This window comes from Rutidosis leptorrhynchoides, chromosome 10 (assembly GCF_046630445.1).
Source record: "Rutidosis leptorrhynchoides isolate AG116_Rl617_1_P2 chromosome 10, CSIRO_AGI_Rlap_v1, whole genome shotgun sequence".
Lineage (NCBI taxonomy): Eukaryota > Viridiplantae > Streptophyta > Magnoliopsida > Asterales > Asteraceae > Rutidosis > Rutidosis leptorrhynchoides.
The window spans coordinates 299,688,514-299,702,218 of NC_092342.1; the positions used below are offsets into that span (position 1 = coordinate 299,688,514).

Here is a 13,705-nt window from a genome sequence, read left to right on the forward strand (position 1 = left end):
TTAAATAAATAAGTGCGAAGACAAAAGAAGAAAACGACGATTTGAAGACGCAAATGACCAAAAAAGCTCAAATGTACAAGATATAATTCAAGTGGTTCAATTTATTGATGAGAAACGTCCAAAAATGATAAGAGTACAAGCCGCAAAACGCAAAGTACAAGATATTAAATAGTACGCAAGGACGTTCAAAAATCCGGAAGGACCTGAGCCAACTATCAACGCGCGACGCAACGGAGCTAAAATTACAAGTCAAATATGCACAAGAATATAATATAATATTTAAATAATTATATAAATTATTTATATATTATATATATTACATTAAATAACGTCGACAAACTAGCAAACAAAAAATATGTGAGCTGGATCTGACGGCCATGCGATCGTATGGGAAATAGGCATAAAACTCATGCGAGTGCATGAGCCCATGCGAGTGCATGAGATTTGCACTAAAATCTCATGCGACCGCATGAGTTACTGTAGCAGGCCACATCCTATAAATTCGCCAGTTTTCTGCGAATTTTATATACATCTTTTTCTATTTTCTTTCTCTTATCTCTCAATTTATATTTATATTTATATTTTAATTATAATTTTAATTTAAATTAATAATAATAAGGTTATGGTAGTGAATGTTGTAAGTTTGTAAGTCGAAACTCTGTCTGTGTAACGCTACGCGATTAAATACCACTGTAAACTATGTTCTTCCTTTTTAAATTAATGTCTCGTAACTAAGTTATTATTATGCTTATTTGAGCCGAAGTAATCGTGATGTTAGACTAAAATATTAAGACGGGGTTATTAGATTTTGTACCATAGTTAAGGTTTGGACAAAAGATCGACACTTGTGAACATTGGACTATGACTATTAATAGATAAGGGGTATTGTCTAATTGAGCGACAACTCATTGGAACCTGTCGAACCTATCTTCAAATTAGTTAATCTAATAATTATTAAAATGATTATGTATGTCCTATTTAGTGACGTTTATACGACATCTTTTACGATCATTTAATTAATTATTCGGGTTGGGTAATTGATTATTCATTATGATCAAGTGGGTAAATTAATATTCATATCTCATTAAAACAGGGGTGAATTACATACAAGGATAATTGGTGTAATTGTTAACAAAGTATTAAAACCTTGGATTACGCGCAGTCGATAACCTGGTGTAATTATTAACAAAGTATTAAAACCTTGTTACAGTTCGAATCCCTAATTAGTTGGAATATTTGACTTCAGAAATAAGGTTAATTTGACGAGCATTTTATAATTATGACCGATGGACTATTATGGACAAAAACCAAATAGGTATCAAATAATCCAGGACAAAGGACAATTAACCCGGGTAATAAATTAAAATCAACACGTCAAACATCATGATTACGGAAGTTTAAATAAGCATAATTCCTTTATTTCATATTTCATCGCATTTTTATTTACTGTCATTGTATTTAATTGCACTTTTAATTATCGTACTTTTTAATTATCGCACTTTTATTTATTGTCATTTTATTTATCGCACTTTTAATTTATCGCACTTTAATTATTGTCATTTACTTTACGCTTTAAATTAAGTTATTTTTATTTTACATTAGGTTTTAACTGCGACTTAAGTTTTAAAATCGACAAACCGGTCATTAAACGGTAAAAACCCCCTTTTATAATAACAATACTACTTATATTTATATTTATATTTATACAAATATAGTTTTATAAATATAGCGTTAAACTCAGCTAGCTCCCTGTGAAACAAACCAGACTTACTAAAAACTACACTACTCTACGATTAGGTACACTGCCTATAAGTGTTGTAGCAAGGTTTAAGTATATCCCATCTATATAAATAAATAAAACTTGTGTAAATTGTATCGTATTTCGTAGTAAAAATATAACTATTTCGTATACATCGCTGCACACATCAGTCAGGTTCTAAGATTCATTTTTGGCACGATACGTGGTGTGGTGATACGCCTTTATCGGTTAGATTTAATCATTTGTTTCATTTAGATACCAATTGTATTGCTGATAAATGGAGTAATGATACTTGGTGTTGGTCTTGGTCGAGAGATCCCACTCATGGTAGAAATAAACTTGCGTTTGACGAACTTCTATCGGTGATTAATCATGTTGTTCCGAATGAGAATGAAGATCGGTGGGAGTTCTCGTTATCTTCTGATGGGAATTTTTACGTTAAGGTTGCTCGAAATCATGTCGATCAAGTCTTGCTTCCGTTTTCTAATTTATCTACTTGTTGGTTCAAATTCTTACCTCGCAAGGTTAATATTTTTCTTTGGAGGCTACGCCTTAATTCGTTACCAGTTCGTTGGAATCTTTCAGCTAAAGACGTAGACATTAATTCTATTGTGTGTCCCATTTGCAATAATGGTATTGAAACGCAAGACCATATTTTCTTTGATTGTTCGTTGGCAAAAGATATTTGGTGCAGGTTACGGGTTTGGCTCACTTGTTCTATGCCGGTGTTTTCTTCATGGGATACCATCATCGAATGGACTGAGGGTGTTCGGTTATCAACTATGAGTAAGAGGAGGATTATCGCTTCTGTGGTGACGTTATTATGGTCTTTATGGAGGTTCAGAAACGGTTTGGTCTTCAACGATGCTTTTTGTTCTAGAAGTTATCTTTTTGATTTTATTAGATTAATTGTTTTTCGTTGGATTAAAAACAGGGGTCATTAAGTTTCTAATTGGAACTTTTGGCTTGCTTGTCCTTTGTAATTCTCTCTTAGCGCCTTGTTAGGGAGCGTTTTGTTTCATTTATAAAATTTCATTCTTTGGCCGTAAAAAAAAAAAAAAACCAATGACAAAAAAGTTTAATCATCATATAAAAGGTGAATCAATAAGGTCAAACACGTTTACCAAACTCGTTAGTCATGTTCAGTCCCTATATTGTATTTCCATATAACATTTAGGGCATGTTTACCTTTTACTTAATAATATGTTTCTATCCAGCTTTTAATTCAGTATAATAAATTATTATTTCTTTGTCATTTAATCCGCCACTTAATCTGATAAATGATTTGTTTATAAGAGATAGAGAAACAGAGATCCCTTCTCCGAATTGCAATAGGTAATACGTATTCCAAAGTCTTTTATTAAAGACGAAAAAGACCTTTTACGTAACACATTTCATTATAACATCATTTTTGAATGAAAATTATATATAAATAAAGAATTAGAGAAAAGAAAACCAAAAATTATCAAGCAACACTTAGACAAATAGAATTAGATATGCCATTGCGCCTTCATGATCTTCACCTTATATGAATCTGAATCCTTCCCTTTCAACAACAACAATTTGAGGTGAGAGATGATCAACCGGTCGATTCTTCTTGAAATTCCTCGGGTTCCTCTCATGCTAAATAAAATAAACCGTGTTGGTGCGTTATAGTCCCCGAGTTCATTACGATCACGTTGAAATGCTTTAACGTTTAACTTTCACTGTTGGAATGCAACCGCACGGATAGACAATGCAACCGCACGGTTGCAAGGTGCAACCGCACGGTTGTACGTGCTGTGTGTATATAATGGGTATTACGGGTTCATTGTTAGAGTTACGAATCCTAACCTATTCTACGAGTCTAAACCGATACCCTGGTGTTCTAGCATTCATATTATTCATTCCTTAACGTTATAAGTCGTTTTCTACATTAAGATCAAAGGTTATTAGTGCATTTTGAGTACAAAACCCAATAACGAGATATTCCGCACTCGTTATTGATTATAAGATCGTTTAATGTTGTTTACACGATCCAACAAACCGATGATACAAACACCAATTTGGTTTGATAAAATAATATAATAATACTCGGTATTAAAAACATGACAATAGCAAATAAATAAAATATAAAAATTCTTTAGAATAAAAAAATAATAACAGAAAACAATTTACTTTCCTTTTTCTCGTGTATATAACGAATTAAAAAATATTACTCCGTAATAGTTAAGCAAGGCGGTGTGGAAATGTACTAGAATCTAATTCGAATTACATATACGGCATTCTGTCTCTATTTCCCTCATGAACTTTCAAAATTTTGGGTAAGAATCACTGTAGCCTGTTCACGATTACCCCCCGCAGTACCATATTACTCCTACTTTAGCCCTAAAAAAACGTCGATCAGGTAACCGTCAGCGTTTTAACGTTTTTATTATATATTATTATATTATGACGATTTAAGGGTTGCATTCACTCACTAGCAATCCTCATTGTCGTTTTACGATCAAATGTGCATTATGTATTTGAATCATTTCTAGTTTTATTTTCAGCTTTTGTAGTAGAAAAAAGTGCATTATTTTTATTTCATTATATTTGCAGTATCAAGTTGCATGTGTATGGAATACATCTGTACATATTGAGAGATTTGCTAATTAGGGCCCATTTACTTACCATTTAATGATTTGTTTCTGTTTCTGTACTCTTAATTAAGTAAAATTGCTATCTGCCACTAAATTTGAAATTTGGTCTGTTTCCGGGAGACATAGAATCAAACACCACTCTAGAATAAGTGGCAAATGGAAACATAGGCACCAAAGAGCCAATGGCTTGATGGTATCGAGGTCACCCTTACAACCTTGAGGTTGAGGGTTCGAGTCCTGCTTAGGACAATTCGTGATGTATATATTCGAGTTAGATTTAGGTGGGTGTGTGAGTTGCCTTTCAAAAAAAAAAAAAAAAAAAATGGAAACATAGGCAAATTTAGAAAAAAGTAAACAACCCCTTACGGTGCGTTTGTTTGACTCTTAATGGAATGGTTCAGAACAGCATTTAGCGCGTATGTTTCTGACCACTGAATGACATATGGTGCTGAATAGAATTCATTGTTGAACCATTCAGAGTTGAAACACTCTCTTAACCATTAAGCACCTAAATTTTATGTAATATACCCTTCAAATCATATATAGAACACTTAACCAACAATTATATTCAAGATTTTATTCGTGTAACACATTAATAAATTAATTTTACTCAATTCATATAGTTCATTCAAAACGATTATTGAACAACTTATCTTCATTCAAAACACACTTTATTCAGAGGCTTTGAATCATTCAAATTCTGAATCATTCAGTGCTAAATCATTCAGTTTTATCAAACGCAACCTTATTTAGATTGGCCGAAATTGTTAATTACCTTTGCTTTTTTTTATCAACACCAACTGTTCGATAAAATCCCCAATGGGAGCATTATTAAGCAGCAGTAGTAAATAGTAATGTAATACACAAAATCACAAATGAATCTATGGTTGTGAGCACTAATTGCTTGTAGTAATAAAGTATGGTGATTTAGGATGCTAGTTTTGTGGATTAAAATGTTTGCTGAAAATGGGATGAGTAACTAGATAAGATGATCACAAGGTACATGAATAATAACAATATTGTATATTTAGTAGAATGATATATAATATGGTTGAATGACTAGACTTCTAACTTTTGATTAATACACGTGCATACGTATACAGATGATGTTAACTGTAGATGGTTGTTACTTTAGCTTTTGGGTGGTCTTTGTTTAGTTAGAAGTAGGGATATAACTTATAAGGATGAATTTTCAACCGTAAAAAGTCGAAATGACTCAATAATGATCGAAGATGAAAGTAAGCAGGAGTGATAATCCAATCTGTATAAGTGCCTTCAACATTCTATGTACTAAGTAATTACGGAGTACTATTTTTAATGGTAAAAACCAGGAAGTTAAAAAAAAAAAAAAAAAAAAAAAAAAAAACTGTAATGATTTTTACATCTGTCAAAAACTGTAGTACCATGTAATAACACTACACCCTCCATTCACATTCCGTACTATTTTTCTCTCTGTATTTATAGTTAGGGATTAAAGATTTGAAGTCACAGAAATATGTAATTACTACTACGTATTATTTTTATTATTGTTTCGCATTAGCATGCTTGTTGCCTTGTTGGGGTTTTTAATATTTGCTTGCCTAGTGCGCACTCGTTTGGTTGTTTATTTCTGTACAAGGCACATAGGATTACTTAGAAATAAGATGCGGTGATTCTGGAAGCTTCCATACACGATGTTGCCAGCAATGGTATGAAAGGTTCTGTTCATTTAGAAACTTCAATTCTTCATAGAAAGTCATTTTTAATCAGAACTTTCTTTTAGAGAGAAGGATGTAATTGTAACCCTTTGTCATTTGGACTTCTCTTTTAGTTTTTTAGAGCACATGTCAAAAAGTGCATTCTTTCATTGATCACTTGTTCCAGATATCATAAAAACTTTAGTATTGCTGAAAAATGGACATTGGATAACCTATTCATATAAAACACTACAATAATTCATTGGAAGTCATATTTTTCAGAACTCCTTTTTAAAGAGAAGTATGAAATATGAAATGATTACCTTTTGTCATTTGGACTTTTCTGTTAGAGTAGTTGTCAAAAAGTTCATTCTTCTTTTTACCTGCTACCCAACCTGCCCATTTTCTCACCTCTGGTAAATTCACAAAAATAAAGTAAGGCAGTTTTTTGATCCAGATATTATTGTGCCTTCAATAGTTTTCTTCCTTTTATAGTGTGTGATTTGTTGTTCGTAACTAGTATAGGAAGTTAGGTACAAACTGATTTTGCCATATTTAGAGTGGAAGGCTTTAATAATGTGCATATTGTTTGTGTTTCTCCTTGACTATTTTTTCCCCCCAGTGATTAGGACATAGAAATTATAGCTTAAATATCATTAAGGTATCACCCCCTCTTAATATGTATATCTAGCCCCATTATACTGATACCCGCAAGATCGATTATTACTTTAGATTAGCTGTTATGTTTATCTCGGTTTTTATTTTTGGAGCTGTGTTTATATGGATGTAGATGTAGGGCTTATCTACATATTATTCTTCTGCATTGTAATAATTACTAGATTTTAAAAGCCCGTGCGTTGCACGGCAGATCTAAAAAATAGTTCTCGTAATTGTTACTATTTGTTCATCTATAATAGACACTCCTTAAGTCCTAAACAGCTGTGATACCTCATAAAACTCAACATCAATGAAGCTTTTTGTTATTGTACATGTATTAAGCACATAAAGAGGTAATCAACATCAAATTGATTACCTCATAAAACGGGTCAAAGTCCTGGTTACACTAAGATTGTAGAAAACCTTTCAAATTTTGCACGCCATTCGATCAATCGGCTCAACCGGAAAACATTTAAATGTTGAATAGAAGCAAATGAAGAATGAAATTCAAACATCCTGGTTACAAAATTATGTGGTAGCATAACAAAGTTTTCAGTTAAGAATGGTAGTAGTAATGTACGCTTATTCCTTAGGATCTCCTTAACACATAAAACAGATCCAAGTTTTAAGATCGGTGTAGTTGCAGAAGAATACATAGCAGGGTTTTATAACATAAAAATAATCCACTTACAGCTACATTAAAATTGCCCGTAAGATCCTGATGACCCAGGTAACATAAAATGAAAAGTTAATTTTAGAGTTTAGACATAACATTGGTTTCAAATTCAACATGTTGCAATTGATAACCTGACTTTCTAAGACACATACGTAGCTGAACAAATACAAGTTACAGTGCACTTGGTTATCTTGTTAGATAATAAAAATAATCATATCTGAAATGGTATAAATAAAGGGTAAGTCAGTTGAGTAGGTAAAGTGTAGCAATATGCATGATTACAAAAATGAATACCATATAATGAATATCACTATTATCAAAAAGATTTGATTTACAATGAAAATAGGGATCAAGTCATCATCTGTTATTTTATAATTATCAATTTATATCTATTACCCATACATGATAAATACGTGTTGTTATAGCAAGTTTTGTTCAAATAATTTTATAATCAAACTAAATCATGTTGTTTATATTATTAGCCGATTTACTTATAATTCGGTTGATATGAGTAGGCTTTTTTCTTAAAATGGTCAAATTAGTTGAATAAAAAAATGTAGTGTAAGAGCGTATAGGTCAAATGTGATGAAAATATAGTGAAGTCTAAATTTTAAAGCATAAAACTTCTAAACTCTAGTCAAATGGTCAGATTATTACTGTATGGTTATCGGTTTTGTAATCATGATTGACGCAATTATCATTTATTAGAAATGCGTTCTTGGGTCACTAAAATCCATAGTGAAATATGTGTTAAGTTTCAGTCGACATTGTTTTGACCCGTCATCCGACCCATTTTGCCACCTTTAATCAAATGTCAGATAGAATAACTATTAGCCACCATTTTATACCTATGAGCGAGGAAAATTAAAATAGTCACAGTTAGACATTGTAAAGGTGGGCATCATTTGATTTCAGCAAAATATTTGGCCGTTATAAGATTGCAGTTAGTAAAAGAATTATATCAAAAGATTTAGCAGTGTTAAATGAAATAATACTAATTACCATGATGGTTTCAGATTAGCAGCTATGTACAACCAATAACATGTGGCACCAAGCAAGAGAGCATTCTTTGATCCGACTTTTAGAACCACCTTAGAGCCAATAAACCGTAAAAGGTGTACACAAAAAGGCAAGTGATATCACTCGCAGACCCCTTCCTGGAATAACACATAGCATCCAATTATCATTTGAGAAAGAATGTAAACATTTTAAACAGTTATGTCCCGAGAAGGAAAGAAGTGTATATCACGAAACGTGTTTACACTTGTGAAATATTAACAACGATCCAAAACACACTGATTCATTTATGACACTCTGTGAGTACAATATAATGTTACTGTGATTGCAAACACATTGATTAATGCTTAATCAAAACACTAAAACAAATAAACAATACTAATGAGCCAATCTGAAACACCCCACCACATAAGATAATCACAAATTCCTTAGATAATTTAGTGTAATAATCCACAGTAGACGAAGTCAATAATAGCAAACCATAAAAGCCCGAGATAATCATCACTTACACACTGCGGCATGTCTTTGGATCAAAACCAATGAGGCAGATTTCCACTTGGGTTGGCTCAATCTGCAAAACTGGTAAGAGAAAAGGAAAGAGATGTTATAAAATAATCACCAGTTTAGTTTTATCAAGTTTTCATCAACATCAGCACTCACATATTTAGTTTCACTAAAAGTGATCGTAATAGTTGACACCCGTATATACATATATTAAAATATGATATTAGCTGTGGATACATCATATCATAAGTATGAATTTTGAATAATGCGCCAATATACTTGATCATTTTTTATTACTAATAAAAGTTTAGTATTACCAAACTAAATCCAGCATCATTAAGTTTCTTAGTTGAAACCCCAATATCTTCATTAGTTAAATTCCTATAATGAGCCCGTTACCTACGCTCCCCAAACCTGCCATTAATCACAAGTTGTAATAAGAATGAGCCAATCTATTTAATTGCTTTAAGGTATTATTAAATTGGGTCAACACTTATGCCAAATTCTGTTTCAATTGCCAAATAATCCTCTTACATAAATCTGAATGAATGTGTCATCAGCTATGAACTTCACAACAAACACTTACTTTTGTCCAATAGACATATCTGTCAACATTTGCGTACAACGGTGGATCAATTTCAATTGTAGATATATGCTGCAACACGTCTCATCTCAAGTAGCTCATGTTTCTCAAACTGCCAAGGCATAAATAAAATAAATTAAATTTAATATAAAGTAAACAAATAACATAGTTTACGCAAATAAGTTTGGGAAGTGAAGCTGAATCAACTTTTTGTGCGGAGCCTAACTGGTTAAAGTTTTGATCCTTACAGCAATATATTTTCACGTGGAAATCAATAAGAGGCCGATCATATAGCTCCTCTCGTTTTTAGAATCAAACTCTTCTCAGGACTGGTTTAGTCACTTGTATGTTTACCACGCAATAAACATCATAAACAACAAAATTTAAACAGTGTTCAGCGATATTTTATATACATAAAAAATTAAGTTTCTAATAAAACTAAAGTTTACTAAAAAACTACTAAACTAAATATTACATTTCGTATAACTATCAATTAAAAAAACACAAACACTAATACGTGTCTGATTGAATCAATTCGATTACCTGAAAGTAACCATCGGTGATTTAGTACATGACAACGTCGAAGGAATACAATGATTCGGTGACCTCATATTTCCAATTGAATGAACGGAAAACATTACATCAATTTCAATCAATTAAAGGGTTTTGGATTGATGTATTAACAACAAACGTCACCATCAATTTCATAATTAGGGTTTATAAACAAATATGAATGGAATCAAAAATCGCAATTGAAACCCTAGGGTTTGAAGGCGGCATTTAGAACGAAATGGGAGATATAAAAAAAATTGGTACCTTCAGATTCGCAAAAATGTACCGGATTTTTTAGTGGGTGCGGCGAGGTTGTTTATGGCCGTCGGCGGGAATAAAGCCCGATGAAGAAGAGGCGGGTGTTGTTGGAGGAGAAAGGGATTGCAGGTTTTGGAGAAGCATATTATGAATATTAATTATGAATGTAAATAAAAGTCGTAATTAAGAGCTGTGGCGAATAGGATTGAGCTAGTTGTCTTATTATGGTAATTAATAAAAATAATTAATAGTTAATTACGAATTAACACGTGGATTAAAAAGCGAAAGTAAAGGGTTGTATGACACGTTGGATGTAATCTATCCGCTTTGTAAATGGTAGAGAAGAAGAGAAGAGAAGAGAAGACTCGTTAGGTCCGTCTCCAAGCCTTATATTTATTTACTGGGCCATATTATGGTTTGACCATGAATCTATGTGTTTGATACTTGTACAGTTTGTATGCAACGATATTTCCAACTCGTACTAAGCTGTTTTATCAACTTTTTTCTCCCAGGCACAAGTTATCTCATGAGCCTTTAAGACGGTTTTGAAAATTGTAGAAAGAATATGGAAGTCGACATTAATGAACCCGAAACACGCGTTTTAACTCCATTGAGATTCTTAAGAGGCTTGTGTTGTTTATTGGTGTTGCTTTCAACAGCATTCGTGATTTTAGTCTACTGTGGATTTTTCACAGCCGTTATCGTAAGACTTTTTAGTCTTCATTACAGCAGAAAAGCAACCGCCTTTTTCTTCGGTAGCTGGCTAGCTTTATGGCCTTTTCTATTCGAAAAAATAAACGAAACAAAGGTCGTTTTTTCTGGCGAAGCTGTTCCTGCAAACGAAAGAGTGTTGATCATTGCAAACCATAGAACCGAGGTTGACTGGATGTACTTGTGGGATCTTGCGTTGCGAAAAGGACGTTTAGGATACGTTAAATATGTTCTTAAGAGCAGTTTGATGAAGCTACCGGTATTTGGTTGGGCGTTTCATATTTTGGAGTTTATTTCGGTCGAGAGAAAATGGGAGGTAGACGAGTTACGTATGCGCCGGATGCTTTCGAGTTTTAAGAATAAAAAGGATCCTCTCTGGCTTGCTGTTTTTCCCGAGGGCACTGATTTCACGTAATACTTATACTATGTTTTTCTTACAGTTCTAGGTTGGGATGATCGGTAATTATATGCAGTAAGCAGATCCCCTAACGGTTCGAAATCAGTGTTGCAGAACTCGGAATTACTCGGTCAAACTTGGTCAAACTCCCCACTCAAAACTCGGGATTACTCGGAAAATCGGTCAAAATCAGTGAAAGTCAAACTTGGTCAACATCCGAGTACTCCCCAAGCTGCTGAGTGTTCCTTAAAAAGTCCGACCAAGTACTCCCCGAGTAACGATTTTTGCAACTTTGATCGAAATTGACACCTGTTGAGAATTGAGATGTATATTAAAGGATTCGAATGATATCCATAATCCATAAGAACTAAATAATGAGGCCATTGACTCGTTGAGTATATCTCATCACGTCTTCTATTATGTGCATTGATGATTCTTGCTTGTTTATTTCTAAACAGCTTATATGAACTGATATAATTTTCTGTCTGGTGCAGCGAACAGAAATGCATTCGTAGCCAGAAATCTGCGTCCGAAAACGGTCTACCCGTTTTGCATCATGTTCTGCTCCCGAAAACGAAGGGTTTTGTTGCCTGTTTAGAGGAACTGAGGGGCTGCCTAGATGCAGGTTTAACTATCCTAACTATCTATGATTTCCATATACTCTATATTATGTTGGTACTTCATGTTTATAAGGGGATGGCGTTGGTTAGTAAATGATAAAATCAAACATTAGGGGATTAGTTGGCAAGGTTGCAAAACTCGCTACTCAGGAGTACTGGGTCGGGATTTGGAGGGGTTAGTCGGCAACTTGGGGATTAATCAAGATTTATTCGGATTGGACTTTTTATACATATAAAATATAAATTTCAAAATTACATACGTAAATGTAGAAGAAACCCATAAACATAAAAAATAAACTTTAACGTAACTGTCTAAAAACATAAACATAATCGTTTATTTAATTAGCCCAAGAGTATCGAGGCCCTTCCAACTAGGAGGTTGAGGGTTCGAGTCCTGCTTACTTAGGACAATTTGTATATATATTTCGTGGTTAAATTGTATAGTGGAGTGTGTGAGTTTGCCTTTTTAAAAAAAAAAGTTATATATATATATATATATATATATATATATATATATATATATATATATATATATATATATATATATATATATATATATATATATATATATATATATTAAAACCTTAGCCATTTTTGACTTTGACCGACTCAAATCTGATTTTGATCCATTAACCGACATTGACCGATTAATTGAACGGATTTAGAGAATCATAATTGGCTGTTCTTAATCGGAATTTTTACAACATTGTTTGGTCATTAATTATGTTTCAACTTTTTCTGTTACTAGAAGATTGCTGCTGCCTACTTGTTTCTTCAAATGTGCTTTTAATTATTCATTGTTCATGATATATTGCAGTTTATGATATCACCATTGGCTACAAAAACCGCTGTCCAACTTTCTTAGATAATGCCTTTGGTGTGGCCCCTTCTGAAGTTCATATTTACGTTCGACGTATTGCTATAAACGATATTCCAGCGTCTGAAAAAATGGTTGGTTCTTGGTTAATCGAAGCATTCTTTAAAAAGGACAAATTGCTGTCTGATTTTAATTCACAGGGCTGTTTTCCACACCAAGGAACAGAAGGAGACCTTCCTACCGTATCATTCTTATTTAACGCTTTTTGGGTGATCATCTTTACATCCATATGCGTATACTTAACGTTATTCTCGTCAATTTTGTTTAAAGTATACATATCGTTGGTGTGTGCATATTTAGGATCAGCTACTTATTTGAATATCCGCCCATCGCCTGTTTTCACTTTGTAAAACCTTTATTTTCTGTATCAATAGACGAAATGTTTGTAGTTTGAGCCAATTCAATAATGATAATAAGGGTAACTCATCCTTGATTATCAGATTCGGTCTATATATTCACCGCGCACATCAGTATCAAAATATAGGCAACCCTAAGGCTTTTGATGTTAACAATTGGTTACTTCAATTATGTCAATGAAAATTTGATGGATATATTTCGTGTTACAAAAGCACGATGGTTGTCATCTGTTGACCTATACCACCAATGCACCTTAGACTTTGTTTAACGCAGCGTGGTGGCTCCGAAGACACCACCATCACGCCATGATCAAGCCACTACGCGGCGTGATAGAAGCAAAATGTTGTAGGCGTGTTTCGAGCATCACACGGCGCCATGGTTTAGTATACTCATTCCCTGATTGCCAAGTGTCATTTCCGTTTTCATCTTTCTTGTTTTAT

General features: G+C 33.2%; 1 protein-coding gene and 1 long non-coding RNA gene across 4 annotated transcripts; one reads left to right on the forward strand and one right to left on the reverse strand.

Moving 5' to 3' along the window:
- Positions 1–7,318: 7,318 nt before the first annotated feature.
- Positions 7,319–10,426, reverse strand: LOC139873071 (uncharacterized). 3 transcript variants are annotated; one of them, XR_011767259.1, is made up of 6 exons: positions 9,742–10,030; positions 9,497–9,605; positions 9,228–9,324; positions 8,916–8,985; positions 8,392–8,546; positions 7,319–7,606 (listed from the first exon to the last, which is right to left on the reverse strand). It is a non-coding gene; the product is annotated as an uncharacterized lncRNA (long non-coding RNA). The 3 variants fall into 3 exon arrangements; XR_011767258.1 differs by lacking the exons at positions 7,319–7,606; positions 8,392–8,546 and adding an exon at positions 10,037–10,426 and having other exon boundaries at positions 8,556–8,985; positions 9,742–9,834; XR_011767257.1 differs by lacking the exons at positions 7,319–7,606; positions 8,392–8,546 and having other exon boundaries at positions 8,557–8,985.
- A 442-nt stretch (positions 10,427–10,868) lies between these two features.
- Positions 10,869–13,258, forward strand: LOC139873091 (probable 1-acyl-sn-glycerol-3-phosphate acyltransferase 5). Its single transcript, XM_071861027.1, has 3 exons — positions 10,869–11,425; positions 11,906–12,036; positions 12,849–13,258. The coding sequence occupies exons 1-3, from the start codon at positions 10,869–10,871 to the stop codon at positions 13,256–13,258; spliced, it is 1,098 nt and encodes a 365-aa protein (XP_071717128.1).
- Positions 13,259–13,705: the final 447 nt, after the last annotated feature.

Excerpts from the sequence above, each read along its gene's own strand:
- LOC139873091 (XM_071861027.1), top strand. The coding sequence starts at position 10,869 with ATGGAAGTCGACATTAATGAACCCGAAACACGCGTTTTAACTCCATTG. Across the intron at positions 11,426-11,905 it reads CCCGAGGGCACTGATTTCAC|CGAACAGAAATGCATTCGTA; the intron begins GTAATACTTATA and ends TGTCTGGTGCAG. Across the intron at positions 12,037-12,848 it reads GAGGGGCTGCCTAGATGCAG|TTTATGATATCACCATTGGC; the intron begins GTTTAACTATCC and ends GATATATTGCAG.